At 49.1% G+C, this 25815-nt stretch overlaps 1 protein-coding gene across 4 annotated transcripts in view; it reads left to right on the plus strand.

Annotated features, from left to right (window-relative positions):
• The window catches only part of CHD2 (chromodomain helicase DNA binding protein 2), a 54641-nt gene that overhangs the window by 2917 nt on the left and 25909 nt on the right, over nt 1-25815 (plus strand). For 2 of the 4 annotated variants that reach the window (XM_084293460.1, XM_084293459.1), the window contains exons 3-12: nt 11237-11468; nt 14152-14238; nt 19674-19735; nt 21083-21205; nt 21494-21643; nt 22572-22705; nt 23371-23596; nt 24411-24511; nt 25139-25183; nt 25351-25526. In XM_084293460.1, coding sequence (XP_084149586.1) covers nt 11237-11468; nt 14152-14238; nt 19674-19735; nt 21083-21205; nt 21494-21643; nt 22572-22705; nt 23371-23596; nt 24411-24511; nt 25139-25183; nt 25351-25526 — 1336 coding nt within the window. Of the gene's footprint in view, nt 1-11236; nt 11469-14151; nt 14239-19673; nt 19736-21082; nt 21206-21493; nt 21644-22571; nt 22706-23370; nt 23597-24410; nt 24512-25138; nt 25184-25350; nt 25527-25815 lie in introns of those variants that run through there. The other 2 variants (XM_084293461.1, XM_084293462.1) reach the window with 2 other exon arrangements.

A 25815-nucleotide genomic window follows, 5' to 3' on the forward strand; every position in this document is an offset into this window, starting at 1 on the left:
AGTAAAGCCACCAGTTTGCTTTACTGTAGCCCTGAAATGCATTGATGTCTGCACTTCACACGCTGCCAGCCAGTTTTCTCCTCAATTGTGAGACTAGCTCAGATTCTGCGTGTAAATTTGTGAATTCTTGTTACATAATCCTCGGTTGGAGGCCTGAGTGGTGGCAACGGGTGGAAAAGGTAGATGTAACTGGTGTGCCACTTACCTGAGCTGGAGATGCCGAAATACAGGACTAGGAGAAGGCATTCAGGGAGAAGAAAACATACCTGTACTCTTGGTACGCTGCCTGGGGAGCGTGTTTGAAATTGACTCCTGTGTTGCCAGTTGTAAGAAAGTGAAAGGATGTGCTGAATAAATCAGAATGCCTCTGAGAATTGTCCTGGAGCAGGTGATTGTTCCTGGGGGACAGCTGGTGTTAACTCCTCAGCCTGTAAACTGAGGGGTGTGAGCTTTCTGGTGCCTCTCAGGGGGAGCAGCAGCACCTGCCCTTTGTGTTCAGGCACTGCCCACAGCGCTGCTCTGCCCCAGGGGGAAGTGCTTCATCTCACGGGACTTTCTCCACCTAGGCTAAAAGTTGGGATGCAGCACTTCAGTGCCCACCGCCCGTGTGTCTGGGATGTGCGTGAGACAGCACCAAACACAACCCTGGTGTGTTTTCTAGCATCTTCTGCACTGCTGTTCCTAAATGACAGGCTCTTGGCGAGGACACGCTCCCAGCACAGCCCTGAGGGGAGCTGCAGAAGCAGAAGGCGGGCAGGGGGCCCGTGAAGCCGGCCGGGCGTGAGCCCTGAGGGGCACAGCAGGCAGCAGCAGCCCGGCGTGCTGCTCCCCCTCCGCCTACCCTTGTTGGGGTCGCCACGAGGCTTGGGGCCGCACTCGGGCTTCTCTAACCGTTTTGGGGCAGAAAACGAACAAAATCATCCCACAGAGGGCCAGGCGTCGAGCCGAAGGGGCGTCCCTTCGGCCGCCGGGGCTCGGGCGCTCCTCAGCGAGCGCCTCAGGCTTCTCCCCGCGCGCGCGGCAGCCATTTTATGGCTGAGGCGGCCACACCGCGCCGAGCGGGCTGCGAGCGGCAACACCACCGGCCACCCACCCCCCTCGGCTCCCCGCTGCCCGGGAGGGGGACGGGAGGAGCTGGGCACTGCCCCTTCGGGACCGTCCCCGCCGCCTGGACGGAGCGGGGGGCTCGGGGCTCGGCAGCACTTTGGTGCGGGGCCAGGCGAGTCACAAAATGGCTGTTCTTTGTGCCGCAGCGCTGACAGGCAGGCACACTGCGGCGCTCCGCGCGCTCCGCCGCCAGCAGGAAGCTGCTGAGGGGAGGGGAGGGAAGGGAAGGGAAAGGGGGGGGGGGGGAGTTCAAAGGGCGGCTGCTGCGCCGCCACCGCCGCCATTGGCTGCGCGCTCAGCCAACGCCGCCGGCCCCGTGTGGAGGCTGCGCCCCGCGCTGCGCATGCTGGGTACGCCGAGTGCGCTGGCAGCGCTCAGCCCGCCGGGCGGCGGCTGCGCAAACTGCGTGGCGTACGCTGAGTGCGTTGTCTGTGTGAGGGGGTGCGCGGCTGCCGGATTCCCTTGCTTCTCTCCGTCTGGCGGGCTTTTAGATTTTTTTCCCCTTTTCTATTTTTTTTTTATATATTTTTTTAATAGACTAACGGCTATTTTCGGAAGCGAGTGGGTGACTTGAAAACGAGCTGGGCTATTTTTGGTGCCGCTTTTTTTTTTTTTTCTTTCTAACTTGAAAGTAATTACAGAACACAACATTCCTGAAACATCTGGCCCTCTTTAATACCACGATGGCTTTCAGCGTCCTTAATTCACTAAAACTCTTCTTTCAGAACACGTTTTGCAACTGGTTTTATGGAAGCTGAGTGGAAACGTTAACCATGTTTATTAAAATATCTCCAAACTGGGCTTTCAGCTCCTCCTCTGCTTAGTCTCCGGGTAGCTGCGTGGCCGCCCTGCTGCACCCTGCCTTTCGGTTTCACTTGCCCTGCTCTATTCTTTAATGAGTGTTTTTTTTTTTTTTTTTTTTTTTTTCCCCTCCCCCCTCCATCTCCTGGTCGAGCTTTAACCCTTTACGAAGCTGTCAGGAGGCTTTTTTGAAAAAAGGGAAAACGCTGGATCAGTGGCGGGGACAAAAGGAGCATGTGCGAGGCATTCATCCCGCCGTGGTGTCAGCCCAGCCGGGTGGCGCATAAAGGAGATTGTTCTTCTTGCTTTGCTTTGTGACTTCTGCTTCACATTACCCTCTCAAAGGAAATGGCTCATCCAATTACAAACGCACCATTCCCAGGCTTAAAACTTCTCTGTTTCCTGTTCTGTGACTGCTGCCAGCGATGGACTCTGTGTGCAGTGCTGTAAAAAATGCTCGGCAACTGCAAGCTGGGTTCTCAGCTCTTCTGCGTTGTGTCCTTCACTTAAACATCCGAAGCTAATTAATCAAATTTTATGTGTTCTCTGAATGTGTGACTACTTTGCTGAATAAAAGCGGAAAGCCAGGATTAAAGAATTCACCTGGGTAATTGCACAGCCCTGCAAAAACGCTCCTGTAGCACGCAGCTTCTGCCAGAGCGCTGCTGTGCTGGGGCACACATGCAGGCAAGCGTCCTCCCACCTGCACTGCCCCGTGCCTGCACCTCCAGAACCTCCATGGCTGGGCTGAGATCATGGATCGGTGCTCTGCTCTCTGTTGGGTTGATGTTTCACCTGCTGCACCCTGAGGGCAGCAGTTGCTCATCTGCACCTTCCCCCATTTCCTACGTGGGCTGACCCTGAGTTCTCCCACGGCTCGGCAAGGAACAATTTCACGTTGCAGCGTCACGGGGTCATGCCCGGAGCACGTGGAGGGGTGGCACGAGGACAATGGGGTGTCTCCCCTGTGTGCCATGTGAGCAGTGTGGCTTTCGGCATTTCGCCTAGAATAGCCACACTTGGATTTTACATCAAATTCAGAGCACAAATGTTTGAATGTTGAAGTGAGTTCCAATTATGTACTTGGCACAGTGAGTGGGCATGTAGACCCTGAACTGACACTTCTGATGCCATGGTCTTGCTGCTTTTGAACTCCAGACGTTGACAGTAAGCCCTCTCTGGCTGGCTTTGGCATCTTAGGCTGAAATTGCATCTGATACACACCTCCAGGTCATGTATGTCCACTGTACCTTGTTCTGTGTCGCAGGCATCGGTTCCAGTGGGAATTACACTGCTACATTAGGCTGAGTTCTGAAGACTGAGAAACACTCCTCAATCTCTTGTTGCCTGTAGCTAAAATTCAGTTCAGGAAGGAGATAATGGATGGAGAAAGGTTCTGTTCTGCATTATCTCCCCTCTCCTTCAAGGAAAATAAATACAAGCAGCGCAGCACTGGGGGAGGGGATAGCCTGGATTACAGTAATTAGATATAAGCAGCCTTCTAGCAAAGGATGTACTGCCCTACTGACATGGTGTCTTACATAAATTCTTCGGGTGTATTTTTATGAAAAGATGTGTGCTGAAATGCCACTTGAAGAGCCTCTTCCAACAGGCGCTGGAGTACTTGTAAAGACTGCCTTTATATCCTGCAAAGGATCCTTGAAAGGAAAGCAAAAACGCCTAGATGAAAAATTCATGTCTAGTAGCTTGCAGTGAAGCTTCTGTAAGTCTGTCGCGCTGCTAATGCCTCCTTTTCTTGGAGCAGGGAGCGTATTTTGGGTATAATAAGAAGCAAAATGTTGAGTCTTTCCAAATGTGCAGTAGCTTTTATTACATCACTGCTTGTGCCACGCTGCTACAAAATTATAACTTTCAATATATGGTTTGCTTTATATTTACATGTGGGCTTAGAATCATTTTTGCTGCGGTGTATGTATTTGTCTGACCTTGGCTCCGAAGGTTAAAAAAATAAAATGTTTGAAACAGTCTGTCTCAGCTTCTCGCCTGGTATTGTGCTGGTAACTGCTCACATGGCGTTTCGCCTTGGCAGGGCTCCTGAGGAGCGTGTTTGCCAAGCTCTGGGAGCTTTGCAGCTTGCAGCGCTGCTCCACGCTTCGTTGCCCGTGAACCTCTACCCCAGCTCTGAACGAGTGTGTTGCAATGTCAAGAATCCCGACTCCAGGCCACCTGGGTCCATAGAAAAAAGTTATGTTGTAACTATTGCTGTTCCTTGCAAGTTTTGTTCCTAGGTGTAGATGATTGTGTAATCCCTAATATATTAATTACAGGGGTCATTGATGGCTCTTTCATGGCGAGGAGCCTCTGCTCTTAACTGGAGTTGCCGCTGATAGGAGAGCTTTGAATGCCATGTGCCTGCTCTCTGTGGAAGGGAGGCTTAATGCCGAGCCTTACATCTGGTGGTTAAAGGCAGCTTGTAACAGGCACTGGGAATGCAGCTCTCAGGCTGGGTCGAGTTCCTTTCATCTGGAATCAAAAAGGATTTTGTGCCTCTCTTTGTTACTGATTTTGGGGTTCCAATTTTCCGTATTATTGCATTTCTTTAATCTGTTGTTTCTCAAATTAAATTTGTGATCGATGGGGGAGGAGGAGACAAGAAAAAACAATGCAAAACCCTGACTGTACTAATTTAAACCTAACTTATGTGTGTGCTGCAGCCTTCCTGCAGTGTCTCTAGATGTTTTTTTACATCTGGCTGTGTGCATAGTTGCCTTTGTGCTAGCCCAGCTGTGCCCTGGTGTGACAAAGCAGAAGCTGGAGTGGCAGAGGGGCTTGGTGAGTTCACCCCTGCTCCTTAGCTCAGCCTTACCAAAAAATGTGGGTGCCAAAAATGCCTTGGCCCTGGAGCACAGAGGTGCTCGGTGCGGTTTGGAGGCAGCTCGGAGCATTACGGTGCCCCTCTGCCTTCCTGAGGAGGGGGAGTCCTCCTTTTCAAAACCCTGAGAACCGCAATTGTACTTCCCTTTCGGTGCTGGGAAGGGGAAGGGTGCTGCCTTTGGAGCTTCTCAATGGCCCTCCTTAATCAAGCAGACAGGTTTTGACTCCTTTTGTCGCTGTGCTGTTTTTTTTTTCTTTTCCCACTACACATCCCAGGCATTTTCAGCCTCTGGCTCAAAGATCAGAGAGCGAGAGAGCCTGCTCTCCGGCTCATGAATGAACTGCTGCTTTTGCTTTATTATGCAAGCATAATGTGGTGTCTTTGTAGTGTGGGGAAGAAAAAAAAAAAAAACTTTTGGAAAATAGTTGTCATTCAAGATAGCCCCATGTGCTTTACAGGGAGCCGCACCAGAGCCGGGATGGATATATTTAGCTCGCTGTGCGCTCAGGATTGCTTTGCCTTTGGCATTTGGGAGTCTTGTGCCGGAGCAAATAGCGGTGGCCAGAAAGGGAGCGAGTGCCTCTGCCTCCTCCCCTTCCTGTCCTTTGAGCCAGGCTGGCAAGGGGCAGGGCCCAATTCAGATGGTTATTTAGATAGGATACCTGCTGGGTGCATAATCCCCTGCTTGTTACTGTAGCTCCCTGGCCTATTGTGCCCGGTGCTGCGTAAATGTAATTAACACCCACCTTCTGCAAGCAGGGTTTGCAGTCATGTGTGGGAAATGTGTGTGTTTTCCATGGTAACTCTTTTCACTTGCCTATTTCAGAACAAAAGTTGCTCGTCACTGAAAGGTTGAGGAAATATTTTTCTACCCCCAAGTCCTTCCCTTTTCATCCATCTTTTGAAAGACTCGCTGGTCATCTGGCAGGGGCAACCCTGTATGTATAGCCCTGGGGCTGGTTGTTGTGCCCCACAAAAGCCTGTCCAGATTTTGCTGAAATATACTGTGAATATTCAAAGGTGTTCGAGACTTCTAAACTGTGCGAAGAGCCTCTCTGTGTTTGCTATATTCTAGTTTAAATTCCTGCCTTGAAGCAAGATCATTCGTGGAGCTGGAAATGATGCTGGTAACAGAGTCAGGGGAATTTTTTTCTTCTCTCCCTTCCCCCATTTCTATTTTTGCCTGCAGGAAATGAGTTAAGAAAAGCTCAACGTTGACTAACCAGAGTTAGGAAAAACTCCTCATTGACTAACCCATCTCAACTCTTACCACCAAGGAAATCTGTGCCTTAGGAGGCAGGCAAGCACCCATCACTCTTTAGTAGACTTTCAGAATCTAAAGGGAGCTCAAAAGGTCCTTTTTCTGAAGTGCCACAGGTCCAGTGTCATTCACTTAGCTCTCCTGCAAGCTCCATGCACTGCCTCCATGTCAATAGCTGTGCTTACTGGAGCATTTGCTCATGTTTCTGTTTTTTTTTCTTCCCCAAGACAAGGGATGGATCCCAAGGAGATCATCTCGTTCCTGTGGTGCATGCTTTATCCATTATCCTTTATCACTTTCATCAAGTGACTTGCAGCCACAGTCAGTCTTGTGTTGCTCTCCAGGGCTAGAGGTGAGATCGACACGGTTCGATATATGTATTTTTTTACAGCTACTGTGTGTCTTGGATGCACACGTCAGCGTTAACTGATGATGCTTGTTTTTATTTTCAGGGTCTGTAGGCGTAGTGTATATGTTTGTATATAATAGGGAACATCATATTTATAGGTCAAATGTTCAGGGGAAGCGTTAAAAAGAACGCAGCAACATGGCATCCAGTTCAGTCAGTGCATCCTCTCTGACTTGTCATGTCTCTTTGCCCTCAGAACCGCTTGTGTGTCTTCCAAAAGTGACCTACACACCTGTTCAAACAGTTTTGAATTGGTGGCATGCATGGTCTTTGCTGCTGTGTGCTTTGGAGTAAATCCAGGGTCACTTCCATTACCGGGTACCACTGGCAGGCAGGCGATACTGGCAGCCCTCGCTGAAGACCTACAGGGGGTGAGAAACCTCTCCTAGTGGTAGCACTGGACCTGATGGATGCACCTGCTCTGCAGAAGACATCCTGCAGGCTTTGGGGCCAGCTCCACCACTAGGTCATGCAGCAGCAGGGCCGGTGGGCTCACCCGCAGAGGTGGGCTGACCCGGGGTTCCAGAACGCGACCCCAACGGCTGTGTTGGCAGCAGGGGTTGCCACGGAGCTGAAACGCCACCGGCAGCACCGCTCGGCTCTGCTGGACGCAGGTGGTGAGGAGCCAGGCGTAGCCAAACCGCGCATCTGGCTCATTGCTGCCCAAAACCGGGGTCTCGCTGGCCCCTTTCGCCTTGGTGCTACCAAGCACGGTGTAGTGCCACTGGTCTGTAAGGGCTTGGTTCTGCCTTTACTCGCCAAGCCAACACAGACTGCGTTTATTGTTTTCTGGGCTCGTCCTCTTGTGTGCTGCTAAGTTCAGGTGGCTCATGGAGGCGCCCAGCGCCCTGGCTTGTGCTCGCCCAGGCACAAGGTGAGTGGGGATGTGGGCTATAGTGTGTGGGGTGGGAGAGGGGAATGGGTACCCCCGGGTCCCTGCGCTGGTGGCAGCGAGCTGACATGGAGCTGGGCCTCCGCTGTTTTTTGGGCATGTGAAGCTTCGCTCAGCCCCAGGGTTAAGCGTGTGTTTGCCTGCAAGGAGCGATAAACTTTGCTTCTGATGTTATCCGGCTCTGGGAGCCCGTGCCAAAGACCATTTTGAGCCTGCGCTGGGGTTATTTGGCCTGTGCTGAGGTCCTGCTCAGCTCGCAGAGCAAAGCCCAGCAGAACTTTGCTGTTTGGATTCAAACTTGTTTAGAATCAAACTGGTGAAGTGGCGCGGCCGTACCAATTCTTAAAGTTAGGAGGGGCTCGCCTTGTGGGAGGATCTGCAGCCATTAATCCTACTTTCTGCCCCTGGCTGAATTCAAGCTCTGTCCGTCGAGAGCTCAATTTTGAAGTCAGGGCAGAATGGTGCCAGTGAGAGCCCTTCCCGTGGCAGCTTTTGTCTCCAGAAACGTGCTGGGTCACTGCTGAGGGACGTCAGCTTGCCTTGCACCATCTGAAAGCATCCCCTGTTTGTCCTCCTTGAGAGCTTATAAAATGTCTTGTTGCTGTTAGCAAAGATGATCCCCTGTAAAATGAAGTCATGGTGCTCAGATGTGAAATATTAAACGCTAACATGGGAGGCTTGAGACGTGCTGTAATTGCCTTGTAAACTTAGATGCCTGATTGTAAAAGGTCTTATCATTGCCGTTCAGCTACTTATTTCTCAGAAGAAATGTGTCCTTGGTAAGGGATGACTTTTTTTTTTTTTTTTTCCTCCATCAAATCAGGAGCAGATTCTTAATTAAAACAGAATTATAGCCTAAAGTAGTTCCTGGAAGCCATGGGAGCATGTTTTGCTGAGCATTAGCAGATCGCAGTTTTTATGGGAGTTTCTCGGTTTAAGGGAGTTCCCAACGATCCAGCTGTAGTTTTGATGTTCATGGGTGTTTTTCTCTACTGAATTGGAAGGGTGTTGGGCTGCCTGACGAGGGATTTTGACACAATTAATTATAGCTTATCCCCCAGTTACAGTTTAATTGTGAGTAGGCCTCTTTTGGATGTTAACTCAGGGATGTTAAAGCAGGGCATATCCCAAAACTAGTGTGTGAAAAGAGGTATAAATCACCAGCTATGCACAGCGGCAAGGCCTGCTTTGACACGTCGCGTTGCTAAGCCCTTACACCTTACTGGCAGGTGGAAGCACCTCCTGATTGTGTTGGTGGTATTTAGAAAGGATTGTTTTACGGAATTGGCTTTTAAGTATCCTTTTGCCTTGATAAAGGGATTTCAAAGTCTTTTTAAAAATTATTTGCAACAGCCTTGAACAGGAAATGGCGTTTCTCATCTGCACTAGGGCAGGCACGTGCATACCTGGGCACCAGCTGTGTACCTCATCTGCGCCTTCCTCTTGGCAGACAGCTCTGTTCACATCGAGAGAAAAATGATAGTGTCCAGATAACGTGGCTAGCACGCAGGAACAATGGCTAGGCATGTGTACAACGGCTGTCCCTGTATCTTTGTCATAGAGCTTAGGGCCTTGAGAAAGAAGTTGCTCCAGAGGCCGGCGCTCATTGCTCTGCCTTCACACAAGTACTGCCGAGACCCTGTTGTAATTCCTTCCAGCTCTTGCCCATAAATGCGACTGAAGAAAAGTATTTTCCTCTTTCCCGTGTCCCCATGGGACATGGGATGCCAACTTAATTTGTCCCGAGCCTGATGTTGCCTCTCAGTGCCGTGGCATTGGAGGTTTGGCCGCCTCTAGGCACCCTCTCAGGAGGTCAGGGCTCTGTGGGACGTGTCCTACTGAGCCCTGCCCATGGAAACCGCCTGTCCCTAGCGTATTGTTTCCTTGAATGCTATGGTGATGTTTCCTAACAAAAATCCCTCGCTTTTCTTGAAAAAAACAACGACACTGGATCTTAAAAAAATTTCCAGTGAAGAGGTTTCAACACTTCTTGGAAGCGGACCGCGTTCCAGGGCTGCGGCTGAGCAGATGTTGGGAGATTTGTGACTGCGTTTGTGGGGGCCAGGGCAAGCTGTGGGAGGGCAGGCGGGGAGCTGTGAGGCCCTGGCAGTGGGCAGGGGCAAATGGCGAGGCAAATGTTGAGGGAAGGATGGGAGCTGAGTGTCACGGGGCTGTGGTGGCTGCTTGCGGACCTGCTCAATGGTCCCGTCCTGCTGGAAGGGAGCGATGTGACACCCACATCCCTGTCAAAACCGAACCGGGACAACGAAACCGGCGATCATCAGTGACAATTCATCCTCGTCTCTGCTGGAAAGTCTCCGTTTCTCTCTCCCTTTGGACGTTTTTGCCCACAGCTCCTTTTATTTTCCTTCCCCTCCCCTTTCTGCAAACACTGAGCTCTTCCACTCCAGGCCACGCGAGCTGAACCAGAGCAAACAGCCAGCGGAGCGATGAAACCCTAAGATGGTGGAAGAGGGGTGGCCGTGAAATGGCGGCCGGGAGCTTGGCCGCGTGCCCTGCGCTGGAGGGATTCCTGCAGGAGGCTCCCGCTGCGCTCGGCTGCTGCCCTCTGCCCGCTCCATCGGAGAAAGCAGCCGCAGCTCTGCTGGGGCGGCAGGGAGGCCTCTGCATCTCCCAGCAGCTCTCAGCATTCCCCTCCGACAGCAGGGAGCTTCTTTCCGCACTGGGAACGAGTCCTGTTTGCACATGGATGTGTGTATGGATGTGTATGGACACTCACTGGCTGTGTGTAGTGATGCCTCTAAAGCACACATTGATTTCTGCCTGGTTCGTCTTTATTGAATGATATCTGTGCTACATGCTATATATTTTTTTGTCCTTGATGTATTTTGATTTTTAAATCATGAAATCCAAGCAGAGCTTTCAGTGTATCTCATTACTTCTGTAGTTGTACAAAAGGAGACACATTAAAAACCCGCTTTCCCTCTGCAAAGTTTTTCTGCCTCTTTTTTCATGATGTTATATTTGCAACGAACTCTTCAATGTAATGAAAGCATTTAGCTGCAGAGAAGGGCTGGAAAGAGATGGAAAGAGATGCTCCTTGTTTGAGAAGTTTGTAGTCTTATTATTGTCGCACTGCCTTCTAGCTTCTGTAACACTGCCTTACCAGCAAGTGTGTTATATAATTGTAAGAATTTTCTGTTTTCTTAAATTGGATTTTAAATTAAAAAAAAAAAAAAAAAAGGGATTTGGGAGAGATTAGACAAAGGTGTTTGAGAAATTGTTTCACGGCCACCTGAAAAAGCTTGGCCGCTGTTTGTTTGTTTGTTTTGTTAAGGAGCCTGCATTTAAGTGGATGTTCTGTGTATTAACCCATTTTGATGTAAACCAAAAGGAAAAAGGCACTTACTTAATGTTCTGCTCTCCTCTTACTGGGTGCTCTGAGCAATGCAGTCTCCACAGCATTGGTGTAATCCTGTAAACAGAGCTCTCCCAGCCACATGCTGTAAAAGCTCCTTTCCGCTTCTTTTCTGCTAAATTTACTCTTTTGAAGGAATGTGATGTTTACCAATACACAACATAATGCATACATGTTTGGTGCTGGCCTCTCAGAAATTGGATGTTGGATTTTTGACCCCCTGGGCTTACCAGGCTTTGGAGGAGAGCCACGCCAGCGCTACTGCTCATCTGCAGTGCTACCAGGTGGCCTCTGAATTTGTTCTTATTTGTTCTGAGCAAACCAGATCGTCCCCGGAGAACCGGTGATTTTGATCAGGGCAGTGGTTTGTCACTGGTTTGGCAGTCGTAATGTCACCTGGGCATCCAACAGCTGGCCATGCAGTTCACACTCGTGTTTAGGCTATTCCAAGCCTACCGTTGTAGCTTGGATGGGGCTCAGGCTTGCTCGCTGCATATTTTGAAGCTGTGACAGTACAGTTAAAATGTAATCTCTTCTCTCTCTACCATCAGTCACTCGGCATCCGAAGAAGCCTCTGGCTCTGACTCTGCAAGCCAGTCTGAGAGCGAGCAGGGCAGCGAGCAGGGCAGCGAGCAGGGCAGCGAGTCAAACAGCAGCTCGGAGTCCTCTGAGAGTCAGTCTGAATCCGAAAGTGAATCAACGGGTTCGAAATCCCAGCAGACCCCTCCTGAAACCAAAGAAAAACCGGCCTCTAAGAAGGAAAGGATAGCAGATGTTAAAAAGGTATTGCCCCTGGTGCTCTGCAGAGCCGTGTTACCCCTGTACCCACCACCAGCAGGATGTTAACCAAGCTCTTTGCCTTCCCTGACACTTGGGCCAGCCTCAGTTGCACATTGCCCCAGCAGCCTCCCCCCTCTGGTGTCCCCAAGCCCCTTGATGGCTGTTTGGTGTGTGTGCATGGCCCCGTGTCATCCTGGTGAGCAGGAGCTTGTGCACTTGCTGTGACAACCCTTTGGGCACTAGACAGGTAGCAAACGAGGGGCAAACACCTGTCCTCAATAAGTAACCCTCTCGTTTCATCCTATCCCTCCATCCTTCCACTCTTCTCTTCTGTCTCTTCTCCCTTTAAGAAGCAGTAAAGCTTCCCCATGGGACACAGCCAGGAGAATATATAGGATTGGGGCCACTTTGGTTCGTTTCCATCACTGCCCGCCTGTTTGGGAAAAAAAGGGGAAGGAAAAAGAGGACAAAAATAAAATAATAACTTTGTTCTGTCTAGGACAGCTGTGTTTTTTCCACAGCTCCCCTAGCAATCCCTGCCCTGCATAAGCAGGTTTGCCTTCTGGTTCACAGGAGGAAAAGGGTTTACAGGTGTCTGATGTGTGCAGTTTGCCCCTGGTTTGTGCTGCACCTCCCCAGAGCAGGAGCTGTGCCTTGGCTGCCTGCGTTACCCAAGGGGCACCTGAGTAATGGACTGGGGTGTGGGGCGAGAAAAAAAGCCCAAATGCCCCTTTGGAGATAGGGACTGGGTGAACTGAGTTTGTTGGAGGGAGGAAAGTCAGGTTAGGTCAGTGATACTTCGTGTTGTGGTCTGTGACTGTCCTGTTCTTCATAGCTGTGGCTTGCACCTTGTGCTGCTCGTTCACGAGAGGGATTTAATGGAGAAAATTGCTAGGTAGGTAAAGAGCAGGAAGGGCAGTGCTCTCAGCCTGTTCCCCACGTACCTGCGAGGCAGAGGTGAGGGATTTGGTTGCAGTGCTCCCACTCCTCCCTCTCGCCACTCTCTGGGCTGACTGCTAAGGTTGTGGTAAACCTCCCGTGTTCATACTGGCGAGGCAGCACGCCTTTGTAAGGCAGCTGTGGTAACACAACCTTCACCTTTCTGTTTTGCTGTTGGTAAGTGGGGACTGAAGGAAGCTGCCTTTTCTTCTGCGGGCTGCTAAGAGCACGGCCCTGACAATAAACATTAAAATTACCCCACGAGGGAGCGCATCCATACGCAAGAGGATAATTGGTGTGGATGGAACACGGAAAGGTCAGGGCACCCTCTAATGAAGGCCTCTCCCTCCCTTAGTTCTGATGCTAATGGGCGTTTTCCTCAGCTGGGGCTAACCTAGGCGGGTTGGTGCCTGTTCCCCTTGAATAACCAATGCAATTAATTATATCATTGTTTATATTGTGTTGCTGTCTAGATACGCCCATGAAGGCGAGGTTCATTTGTGTTAGGTGCTATTCCGATTTGTCATGGGAGTCTGTCCTCCGTCCAAAACCTGTGCCATTTAAAAGATGAAAAGGCAGATTCTTCAAATGTTTGGGGGAGTATTTGGAATTTTTCTTTGATGTGGGGTAGTAAAACACCTCTGAATTTCTCTCTCTCTCTCTCCTTTCATGCCTGACAGATAAACACCTTAGCTATCTGGCCATTGCAATGTCAGCCCATCACTCCTTCAAGAGAAGCAGAGAAAGTGCCAGACTACAGTCTCGCATTCATCAGTCCCAAGTCACTGCTGCATCTGGCAGCCCATTTTGATTTCATTTTCCTGCCAGTGGCTTGCAGAGATGCTTGAGGACTGGAGGGAGGAGAAGCAGAAGGACAGTAAATAGGCTTAGCAAACTATAAAAGGATAAACTGTGCTGAGGGACAAGGCAGAGGGACTGTTGTAGGTGTCTGGGAGGCATGGCAGGGATTTGTATCTGCCCTGTAAAGCTTCTGATACTCTCTGCCACCAACACAGGCACATTTAAATCCGTCAGCCCATCAGTTCTGCTCTCCCCCTTCTCCTCCTGTCTATCCAGAGAGAACAAACACATGCTTTTGTACATAGCTTATTACACTGCTACAGGGCCTGATTACAGCAAATAGAGCACAACCATTCCCAGTAACCCATGTGTCCTGCGCTGCCAAACGGCGTTTGCATCGGTGCCTTCAGGAGAAGAACAGGGTGGTCTGGTCCCTTTGCCACCTGGGATGGGTCACAGGCTTCATGTGTGAAGTTGCTGCTGGGGGCTTCTTGCCACTGGGTCCTTCAGGCAGCTGGTGAGGTTTTCTCTACGGGAAGGAATCAGGAGGGCTGTTTGTGAGTGACTCATCCTCTGTGTGGGTAGGTTCATTCCACCTGCAAGGAGTTGCCTCCTGTTGCTTGCAGAGCCTGGCTGTCCTGGCTGTCAGTGCTCTGTCCTTCAGCCTAAACGTATTGGAAAGTGTTTTTTATCTTGTGGGGAAGAAGGACCACTATACAGACAATGCTGAGATAAATCACGTCCTTTAAAGTCTTACTAAATAGCCCATAATAATCACGATCTGTTTCAGTCAGGTTTTTCAAGTGTCCTTCTACTGGTTGCTGCTGGCAAAACTCCCTAATGGTTTTATGTTGATTTTTTTTTTAACCTTGACCATCAAACCTCTCTAAAATGTCAGAAATACCTGGGGTGAAGCAGGCCTTCTGATGGTCTGTTTATTTTGCAGATGTGGGAAGAATATCCTGATGTTTATGGGGTTAGGAGGTCAAACCGAAGCAGACAAGAACCATCGCGATTTAATATAAAAGATGAGGTAAGAAAAAAAAAAAAAAAGAAAAGGTGAGGGACTATCGAACGCTTAAAAACAACCAAACCGCATCTGCATCGCCTTGTAAACACTGAGTCCTAGCCTGGTTTGTGGATTTGGAGTGCACAGCTGAGGTCCTGGTCCTGCACGTGGATATGTGTGGCCCCAGGGCTCCGAAATCAGTGGGGCACTGCTGGGCTGAGCTCTGCAGGCACTGCTCTGGGTGCCGGTATGGGGCGTAACGCGAGTCATGCTCTGCTGTAGAAACGTCCTGGAAAACACAAAACCACAACGTGCTTCCAACCAGGAATAAAGGAGAGTGGCCTGAAACAACTCACAGCGATAAAGCAGGCGTTGCTGCCCATCCTGGGACGGATCGCGCTGATAGATGCGTTTGTGTGTGTTCAGCTTTGTGACCCATCTCTTTTCTTTGGTTGAATATTGGAAGCGTTTTATGCTTCACTTGAAGGTGACAGTCGGTAGAGCCTGGCAGACAGACCTTCCAGTTGGTGCTTTCTCAGAGCTTCCTTTTCCCTGAGGATTAGCTGCCTTCGTTTACATCTAACAGACCTTGCGTGCAGAACTTCTCATCCGCAGACCTTCGGGAAGATTGAGTGGTTATAGAGGAAGGGAAAGAAAACCAGAGAGAGACCGAAATGAAAGCTCAGGGTGTAGAGTTTGCTCCTAAAGCGTGCAGACCAGGCTCTTTGTGCTCCAGCACCGCAGTTCGCATTCGCACGCCCGAGAGGTGCGAGCGTGACGCAGGTCGCCGCCGCCGCCCGCCTCCAGTGCTGGACATCCCGCACGGCAGCAGGTTAGGAAGGGGCTTGCGGCACGTCATTGACTTAGCTTTTGTTTTCCTTTTCAAGTTCGGCAAAGCCCAGGCTCGCCGGCCGCCTCTCTGTGCGATGCCCCGGCGGCACGCACTGTGCCGGCGATGTCACACCCGCCACAGACCTCGGCTGCAGCCCCCAGTGCCCTGTAGGGGCTCAGGTAAGTCCCGTCTTTTTTTGTTTTACAATATTACGTGGTTTTGCAAATGTTGTTTTCTTTTTCGATATCTTTATTTCTTACTACTCAAGGTACGATAAAGTTAAAAAAAAATAAAATAAAATCCGAGATGCAAAAACTTTGCTATACCACAAAATATTGTAAAAAACAAAAAAAAAAATCCTCCCAACGAGCCCACTGCCATCTTTGTGAAAAGGAAAGCCAGAATTAACAAAATTGGACCACCCCATTCACCCCTCTTTCCCCAAAGCAGTGCTGACTGGTCCCTGTAGGGCAACTCCTGTCTGCAGCAGTCTGGTGGCGGGTGTGACGTGTCAGGAGCACAGTGCTGGGGCCTCGCAGAGAGCAGGAGGTGGAAAGCCTTGATGCTGGAAGACCCAAACGCCACGAGGGAGGAGGTAGCATAGCTCGATCCTGCCTGGTGCTGAGTGCTGCAGCAGCTGGCAGGAGCCCGAGGCGCTTGGCACCTCTTAATCGCCTTCTTCCTTAAAGCTTCCCCACACTGCTCACCGCTTGTCTCTGCTGAGCCCCCCCGTTTGGGCTGAAGGCATCAGGCACCTCGTGGAGGTCTCTGAGATGTAGTCAGAGGTGGTGGCAACTTCTGATCAATAGCCGGGCGTGGGCTGCGAAAGAGCAGGAAGCGAAAGTGCTGCTTTGCATAGGGCACGGAGCTGCTCGGGGCACTAGGGCTGTCTCCAGGAATAAGAACACACGTGAGTTTTCAGTAAAAACTGTACTTGCCCGTATGGTTTCTTTGCAGTTAATAAATCAGCCTCATGTTTCAGCAAGGGGAAGCGAGACGTGCAGTGCAGGTGCCTTGCAGAGTGTGCTGGGGCCATCAAGAAAGAAATATGCCCAAAACAGACACACATTTTTGGCTATAAGAAGGACGGTTTGTAATTAGAATTCGTAGTAAATGGCATGGTGCATCTGATGTGTGAAAGAGGGGCCCAGCCATTCCCCAAATACTTCATTTTTTACTGTTGAAAACAGAAAATGCCCTGCTCATTTGCATTGTGATTAATGCTCTGCCTCGCATCTTTGCTGAAAGTTCAGACGTTACCGGTATCGCCAGGAAAGAGAAGTTCAGCATGCATCAGAAAACTGAGCTGGCGAGCTGAGAGGCTCCAGCTTTTCCGCAGAACTTGGGCTGTGTTAAGCCTGAAATGAGCCAAATCCTTGCTTTGACTTCAGTGTGAGATACGGTCTGGGGCCTTCGTGTCTCCTAGCAGGCAGGGTGAGCTCCAGAGCCCCCCTGGGCCATGCCGAGGGGCTGGTGGGGAGGACACCCTTGGAAAATCTGCAGGATCAGATCTTTAAAGCTGCTGCTGTCTTGGTGCAACGTACGCAGCATCATTATGTCTTGTTTGGCACTCCTCCATGGTGAAATACAGCACAGATAATCTAGTAAAGCTGTGTGCACTGTCAGAGCTAGGAGAGAAGAAGGAATAAGACAGAAGGAGTTGGCGAGGCATGGAGAGGGAGGGCTGATCCCTTCGGCTGGAGGTGAGGAGTGCAGGTAGGAAGAGGCCAGTCTCTAGTTGAGTTGGAAGAGTGGCATTGGAACAGTTTGGGCACATTTGCAGCGTTTGGTAGGGAAGGGGAGCTCGGGCAGGCTGGTCTTTGTGCAAATCTCCTTCCTCCTTGGCCACTGCAGGAGGGGCAGGCTAAGCCCTGCTCCGTGCCACAGCATTCAGGCAGTGCTGGCACTACAGGCTCCAAGAGCAAGCAGTGCACACCTGGCATCTCCTGCCGAGCTGCCAAAAACCCCAGTGGTGACCGGGGGCGGACGTTGTCAGCTCATCTCATGCCACTTGGGGTTGCGACGTTATCAACATACGAGTTGCAAGCGATTTCCCAACCCGTCTGCTTCCTCCTGAGGGTGGCTGCAGACAGATGAGACCTCTGGGAGGTGCTCCCAGCTCCGTGGCTGTCGCCCTGCCTCCCTTCACCCCGCAGGTCACTGCCCAGAGCCCGTGGGCTGCCAACAGCACCGGCTCTGGCTGTGCTGCGAAGGTGCTGACCTCCCCCGTGGGCTGGTCTCAGCGAGTCAGCGTCGGGTTTTGCAGCCGGGTCTCAAAATGGGGATTTCAGAATTAAGATATTGCTATTTAAAAAAATAAAAAATGTTTTTATATGAATTGGTAGGAGGCAGCTTTCAGCCACAACTGGAGCCGGGCAGCTCGGGGTTGGGAAGGGAGATGGAGCCGGGTGAGGAGAGAGAAGTGATGTGGTGGGCGAGGAGAGGCTGAGTCACGGGCACGCGGGGTGGGAGCACCGGGCAGGCTGTGATGACTCAGGCTGGGGCCAGGCTGCAGCAGAGACAGCTCCGGAGGAGACAGCGGGGACTTTGTGATATGCAGCCGAGCTGGAGCCACAAGTTAGATTTTTCAAGGCGAAGAGGGAAAGATGAGTTCTCGAGATGAGCGTCAGCTACGCGGAAACAGCGGCAGAGCAGGAGAGCAGAGGCGTTAGGAAAGTGAAGGCAAAAATCTTGAAACGTGGGATTTTGGCAAATGAGTGGAGTTAGTTTCAGAGAGCGGCAAAGGTCGTGTTTGGTTTTCTCCAAATCTGGTCTTCTCTGACGCAGAGCGGGAGAAAAATCAACTGCTCTCTGCTCAGGGTTTGCCAAGAGACAGCAGAAAGTAAACATGCATCGAGGGACGGTTACTGAGAAATACACCACAGCCGGAATGGCAAAGCAGCACATGTCAGGGAGGAGAAGAGAGATTAAAGGAGGAAAAAGATTAAAAAAGAAAAGCGAGGACTTTAGAACTGTGCTGTGCTGAAGCTGCAGGCTGTGGGAGGGTTTGTGCGATGCAAGGGCAGGGCTGCCCGTGCTGCTAGCCGGCCACTCGCTTCCTGGATGCTTGGACTATGAGACAGGGATCCTGTGCAGTGCAACGGGTGGTGAACGTGTTTGTGTTGGGACACCGTGCTGGAGGTGTTGGTGTGTCACCTAAATCCGGCACAAAACCACTGGGAGATTCAGCTCCTGGTCTGATGTGGCAACTAGCACTCCCGATCATTAAATGGAAACACAGGCACAAGCCAAAGGGCAGTTTCTGCTGGTGAAAGGGAAGCTGGAAAGTGGAAATAAAGGCTGCAGAAAGATAGCAGAAGTGTAGGGCATGACTTTTCCCTGCCTTGACTTCTTAACACTGCAGCTCAGGCCATTTCAGGTGATCCTTGTCCGAGCACCTCTGGGCTCGGAGCCTTGCTGCTGTCCCAGGAACACGGCAGGTGCACGAGAGGGACAGACACAGCCAGAGCTCACCCAGGGCTGAGGCTGGGGTCTCTCTGGTCACTTCTTCAATACCACAGCAAAAAAAACAGTGTTAAACAGAAGATTTCAAAGGCGCAAGATGCATGGAGCGAGCAGTCTTTGAGGCTTTTTCTATCGTTTTAATACCCTTTGAAAAATCTCCCGTTGGCTTCTTCGGTTTTCTCCCCAGTGCTTTGTGTGTTCCGTGGCAGGTAGCTCGGGCAAAGTCATCTGCTCGTTTCGGGGTGTTAATTGTGTGGGGATCTGTTTTTACGGTTGACCAGTTTTTACAAAAATAGGGCTGTGCACAACGAAGATTTTTAGCTATCTCAGCCCGTAGGAGTTGATGACACCCACATTTAAAATAGTTCAGCGAGGAGGTAGAATATCTCGAGATATATTTAGCCAGAAAGACTTCACTGGGGGAGGCTGGGGGGGGATGAGCAGGAAGGAAAACAGCAGGGCAGGGTCTGACCCAGCCGCTTCCTCGGCTGCTTTTGCTATGGGAGAAAAACCCAGGAGAGTAAGGAGGACACTTGTGATAAGAACAGTGTATTTTTAAGGAGAACTTCCTTCCTTATAGGAAGTTTCTGTAATGAAAGCAGGGGTCGTAAGGCGTTAGTGTGAGTGCAAGCACGGAAAGCCCTCCCTCCCAAACATCACAGGGCACAGAGCAGACCTGATGCTCACTTTGTGTCCTAGCTGAGCAGCCCTCTCTCTGTGGCTTTGTCCCCAGGACCCGAGCAGGGCAAGGTTTGGAGGTTCAAACTTGTCCGTGGCTGTGTGACCCCCGCGGTACCGCACGATGCAGGGCTGCTGCCCACTGGCACCGCCAGGTGCTGGAGGTGGACTTTGGGGGGGTGGCCGTGCACATCCCAGCCCCAGTGACCCTGCTGTTGATATTGCATTGGGGCTCTCAGCCTTTTCCTGCTCTGTGCTGAGAGCAGGGGCTCCAACCTTGCAGCCGAGGCAGTGTGGGGGGACCAGTGCGGGGCTGCTGGTGGCTCTTCTGCAGCCCCATCCCATCAAAACATCCCCTAATGCCGCCGTGAAAGCACTGGGGCTGCATCCGAGGTCAGGCCACGTGCATGCCTTTCAGTTGTGTCCTTGAGGAGACGGTCCGGGGCGAAGCCTACAACCTGATTTTCTCTCTTTTCAATTGAAGGCAAGTAGCGAATCTGAAAATGAGAGCCCCAAACGAAGAGGCCAGAAGCAAATGAAAAAAATGTGAGTTTCTGGGAAAGGGGTTTTGAGTAGTGGCACTTTGTTTTCTTTTCTTCTGTTCTATTGTTTTATTTTATTTTTCAGAATAGTAGTAATTGTTTGACAGGCACTGTCAACTTGGAAAGCTTGTAAAATTAATTAATAATTTCAGTAATAACACTTTGGATGATTAAAATGAAGTATGAATGTGAACCTTTGGATGGCTGCAATTTCCCAACTTCTCTATTGTTTTCCCACTTTGCCTATGCCAGGGAACCAGAACAAGTCAGGTTCATTTTTTGTTGTCAGTCTTTCACTTCATTGTGTTACTTTTTCTCATTCAGGGGAACTTCAAATAGTTTAATCCTCGCTCCTCCCCCATTTTTAATGAATGGAGAATAAAATGCCAAATCACTATCTTTTTTTATCTTTTATTACCCTCTGATAAGATGCAAAACCTTCCAGAAAGGACATTTTGGATGTCCCATCAAAATATCCAAGTTCACTTAATTATGTTTTGCTGCTGTTTCCATCTAATGAGCACCTTTGAGTTTTTCTAAACAGCGAGTGTACTGAAGAGAGCTACCAAGCTCCCTGCTGGAGAAAACCTAAACATAGCAGGATGCCCCTTGGTCCCTGCTCTCTTTCTCCTTTCTTGTCTTTTAATTTCTCATTCAGCTGCATACAGCAGTGCAGAACAAGATGAAGGGGAATAAGGGGCAGGGACAAGGGGAATAATCCCTGTGGACTCCCCATGTACCCCATGGAGAGAGGAGGGCAGCTCAGAGCTGAATCTTGCTCCAAGTTGCTGGTGAAGAACCTGCTTACTTTCACAAGTAGCACCAGTGGGATTTGGCTTCAGCCTTGGAAACTTTACTTACTTAAAGCTAACTGGCATGAGACTTCCTGCCCTGTTTGCTGGGCTACGAGGGGAAAGTGTATCTGTGCACCTTGTGGCTCATAAACTGTAAGTGAAAGCGAGCACTTCTGAGAAATATCTGTCTGTTTGAAACCACCTTGAAGGTTTTTCCACCTCGTTTCAGAAATGCATGTGTGGAAATGAAAAATAAATAAATTGAAGTGCTTCACCACCCCGCTGTTTGAAGCATAGCCCTGCCACATGCAGTGCTGTAGCACGTGGTGAGAGCCATTCATGTTCACGGCATATTGCCACTGTGTAGCTAAGATGTAGGTGACGAGACCTATTCCTAAAAACAGAAGATTGCAGCATCAGTTCCCCCGTGCATCACAGTATTTTTTTTCTCATAATTATGGCCTGCTGGTATTAACCTAGATGGCTCGGATGCCTTCTTAGCCAAGCATTTGTGTTGAAATATGGTGGCCCTTGATGACCTACATTTCTGACCACAGAAATAAATGGAAAAGAGAGGTCTCTGGTGAAGAAGAGGATGAAGATGGAGGGGAGCAGGGCACCAGTGCAGAGAGTGAGCCTGAACCGAAGAAAGTTAAAGCAAGAAGACCTGCCCAGAGGAGGTAAGGAGTGGTTGGTTCAGTCTGTATCTGCATGTCTTTCCTGCCTGTGCTGGGGGAGAGAGGCAGTTTCTATTTGTTGCTAAAGAATGTTTTCTTCAATATTACCCTCGATTATGAGCCTGTGGACCTAGTTATTGTGTGAGCGATGCAGTGGTTGCCATGGTACTTAGAGCAGGCTAAGTCTCTAGGAGTCTCATATTTGAAATTTGTGCTTTTTTAAAGGCTTACCAACATGGATGTTTATGTAAAACCCACTGTATTATAGCTTTCTGCTAATACTTATTTTAGAACAGTGGCCAAAACCAACGTTAAAAAGCCTCACAAACCCCAGCGTGGGAAGAAGAGAAAGAAACCGGACTCATCTGAAGATGACGACGACGATGAAGACGATGAGACCCCCAAGAGACAAACTCGACGAAGAGCAGCCAAAAATGTCAGGTAACGAGGAGTGTGAGGTGGCTTGCTGATGAGAGCTGGTGGGCTGGGGAAGAGGGCACCCCAAATTCCCTGCCCCAGGCACTGACAACCTGTGTGACCCCGCAGAGAGACCCTGTAGATATCTGTTGCCTGAGATGGGGCTTTCAACAGGTTCACGTTGCGAGCATCTGACTTCTCTTTGTCTTGGTTTGCCAGCTGTAAGGCAGGAAATATTTGCCAGTTTCTGTTAGGGAGGCACAAGGAGGTTTGCTTAATGTTTCTAAAACACTCTCAAATGAGATTAAGAATTGCACATAATAGGTTAAAATGAGTAGGAGGGAGCAGCTGTGTTAGACTGGGGCAATTGTCTGAGATGGCTGATAAGTAATTCCTTAGGACAGAGCATTGAGACATGGTGGAGGCAAAGCATTATCCATTCTCCAATACACCTTCTTGCCTTCTGGCAGTCACCTCAAAAGGGACTTGCAAAGAGCCAGCAGAAGAATATTTTTGGGTTGTTCACTGTTCATCAAAGATGAGATGTGTAGTTCCTAGGGCAGCGTAGCACCTGAGCAGCCTTTCAGTGCTCTGCAACCTGTGTTATTAAATGTAAAATAATCTGTCACTGGATAGAAGAGGCTTTGTTGGTGGTCTTACGTTGCTTCTGCTGCAGGGATTGCTTCACTTCCTCATGAAGCATCTGGTGTTGGCCATGATCAGAAACATTACATGGACATGATGCACTATTGCTCTGATAAAGCGTAGCTGCTATCTGTGTGTCTCGGGGAAAAATACTGAATGGCTGATTTAAGAGATGCGTGTGCTGAACATGCACTGAGCCCCAGGATAAATGCTGGAAAAGGCTTGCTCCGCTCCATGCCACTCTGTGTGTTTCTGGACTGGGAAGAGTCAAAGGCTTTTTTATCAGTTTGGTTTTGATCTTGTTCAGTTACAAAGAAGATGATGATTTTGAGACGGATTCTGATGACCTGATAGAGATGACTGGGGAAGGAGCTGATGAACAGCAAGACAACAGTGAAACTATTGAGAAAGTCTTGGACATCAGGCTTGGAAAAAAAGGAGGTGCGTAGCTCTGGAAAAAGACTTTATTTCTGATTTCAGTCATGCACTCTCTGTTTCTCGTCAACTGGTCCAATGCTTTTGCGACTTTGAAGCCTTCCAGTGGGGCTCAGGGTTATTTCAGTGCTCTTCACGCTTTCGCCTGTGCCTCTTATTTCTTCCTTCTAGCAGCTTTTGTAAAAATCTACCATTGAAAAACCTAAAATGTCAAGTTTATGTGCTTGGCAGCTTTCTTTTAGCGTGCACGCATTTTAAAGATGCAGTCATTGTTCTGCAAGTTCTTGCTTTTCTCTTCCTTAAAAGATAAAATAGCTCTTCCAGTAGAGTCAGTTTTCATAGCTGCATTGACAAAGCCACAATGGAAATAAAGCTGATGTTTTGTTCTCATAGCCTCACAAAAGTGTTTTTGTAAAACTGAACGGTCTTGGGTATTTTCAAGAGACCTTTGAATTATATTTAAAGAAAAGGCATTTATGATAGAGAGATTTAAAAAGATCCTGTTGTGTGGAAAACTTTTGTATGCCTGTCTCATTGGGTGGAAGAATCCGTAGAATATTCTTTGTGCTGTCACAAAGGATGCATTAGAAAAAATAACTTCCTCCTCTAATGCAGTTCATGTCCAGTGCTTTTTAACAAAGGTACCAACTGCAGCCTGATTTCTTTTGCAGCCACTGGTGCTTCCACCACAGTGTATGCAACTGAAGCCAATGGCAACCCAAGTGCTGACTTTGACCCTGAAAAGGATGAGGGAGAAGTTCAGTACCTGATCAAATGGAAAGGCTGGTCATACATCCATAGCACATGGGAGAGTGAAGAGTCCCTGCAGCAGCAGAAAGTCAAGGGCCTGAAAAAGCTAGAGAACTTCAAGAAAAAAGAGGAGGAGATCAAGCAATGGTATGCTTTACTTTGACCGGTGATTTTGCCTTGGGAGAATCTTTTAGCCGGAGGTTTTACACCATCAGGGCTGAAAACATTTGATTTTTTCTTGCAAAGCATATTCCATCCAAAGCAACTGTTTTCAGTGTGCAACACTCGTGTCTCTTTGCTTGTTGATCAACATCCCCATCATAGAAATGATGCCTGTGGCCATGGTATTAAAAGAGAGAGGAGACAGAACTTCACATATTGCCAATTCCCAGGCTTATAAGTTGGGTAGCTGACAACAAATAAAAGGTGTGCCTGGCCCAGGAGGTGGCATAAGGGCTCATGGATAGCAGTGAGACCTTGCGTGCTAAACCAAGCAGCTGTGCTGGAAAACAGGGCTCATCACAGGGCAGGCTGTTGAATTTTGCTTTGCAGGCTGCTTCAAGGCAGCCTTGTTAATTATGGGCTCGTCTATATGTACGTTTTTGTCTGACCTCCCCAAGAAAAATAAAGGAGGCTACTGTGTGTTTCTAAAGCGATAAAGCTGGAGTAGCAGCTTCCATCCCTGATTGTTTGATTCAGATTTTTGTGGCTGATTCTTGCAGCAGGATAAGGAGTCATTTACCAGGGAGACAATATGAGCCTCTATGACATTCGCTTCCCAGTAATATTTTATAATTATAGGAAACTTTAAGAAATATAGATATCAAATAAGCAGTAGTCTGCTTCAGTGACTTAATTCCATAACCATATACGAAAATAAAATTTCTATACATTGCCTCAATGAGCATTATGACGTTACAGAAGCATTATAATCTCTTTTTATTTTTCTTTTTGCATATAGGCTGGCCAAGGTATCCCCTGAAGATGTGGAATATTTCAACTGCCAACAGGAGCTGGCTTCAGAGCTGAACAAACAGTATCAAATAGTGGAGAGAGTAATTGGTAAGTGAACCCAACGCTCTTGTAAAGGGGTGAAGTAAGACTTGGGAACTTTAATTTCTACTGACAGCAAAATGAGCATAAGGCTCCCTTTTTCTCCTTTTATTCCCATATCACTGGAGAATTAGTGTGTGAGATTTAGGGACTGAACAGTAGCTCTGCAGGTTTACAATTATCTATCTACAAGCAATGCTGGTCACTTGCCCTTTTCTTGCTTTGAAGTATGGGATGATACACCCAGCTTCCAGGGGCTTGCTGAAGTTGCTGCTGCTGGTGAAGTCCTTTGACTTCTGTCAAGGTGTTTGCAGAAGCACAGGCCTGGTGCTGTCAGGACTACTTTCCGTGACATTGTGGTTAAGGATGTGGTTAGGCTGCAAGGCAGCTCAGGGGTTAGATTTTCATGATTACTTACTTATTAAAAATAAAAACGGGGCTTAGCACTTCACTATTATTACAGTAATATCAGTCAGAGGTGCCGGCATCCAGTTGCTTTGGGAATTGGCCTGGAGAGTTGTTTAACCTATTTCCACCCAATTCCTCTCAAAAATGCATGTGGTCCTCTGTCTGTCCTGCTCCCCCTGCTGGCTGCCAGCACATAAACCCTTGCTTCCCTTTTGTCTCCAACCACAGCCGTGAAGACCAGCAAGTCTGCAACGGGGCATGCTGACTTCCCAGGTAAAGGAGCACTCTTTGGCCTCTCTACACTTTTCCTATTAGCCAAGACCTGTCTTGTGGTTGTAGGGGTGGTTCAGACTGCCCTTGTGAACCATGCTTGTGGTTCAGCCACAGAACCGCAGTTGCTGATGTTTGGGCTTTTTTTTTGGTGTGTGCATATTTTGTAGCAAACAGTCGCAAAACATCCTCAAATGACCCTGAATACCTGTGCAAGTGGATGGGGCTGCCCTACGCGGAATGCAGCTGGGAAGATGAGGCTCTGATAAGCAAGAAATTTCAGCACTGCATTGACAGCTTCAACAACCGTAACAACTCCAAAACAATTCCTACCCGGGACTGCAAGGTTTGCTTGTTTCTCTTCTCTCCTCTTGCTCTGTTTCTCCAGGCTGGGTGATGACACAAACAATAGGAACATAAAGTTTTGTCAGGATAAATGTCAGAGAACATGTCCCCATCTTCCCACCATCATTTGAATCGCTGTCTGCTGTTCTTGTACTTTAGACAGAGATGTGAACCCCTTTTGGTTTCATTTGCTCTGCACAGTGAGCATGTTATGTCCCCCTGCGGAGTGAGAGGCTTAATTAATCCTTGCAAAGTGCTTCCTCCTCAGGAGGAGCTGCTGTAGCCAGGCA

This window comes from Netta rufina (genome assembly GCF_964035555.1).
Source record: "Netta rufina genome assembly, chromosome: 11".
In the NCBI taxonomy this organism is placed as follows: Eukaryota; Metazoa; Chordata; class Aves; order Anseriformes; family Anatidae; genus Netta; species Netta rufina.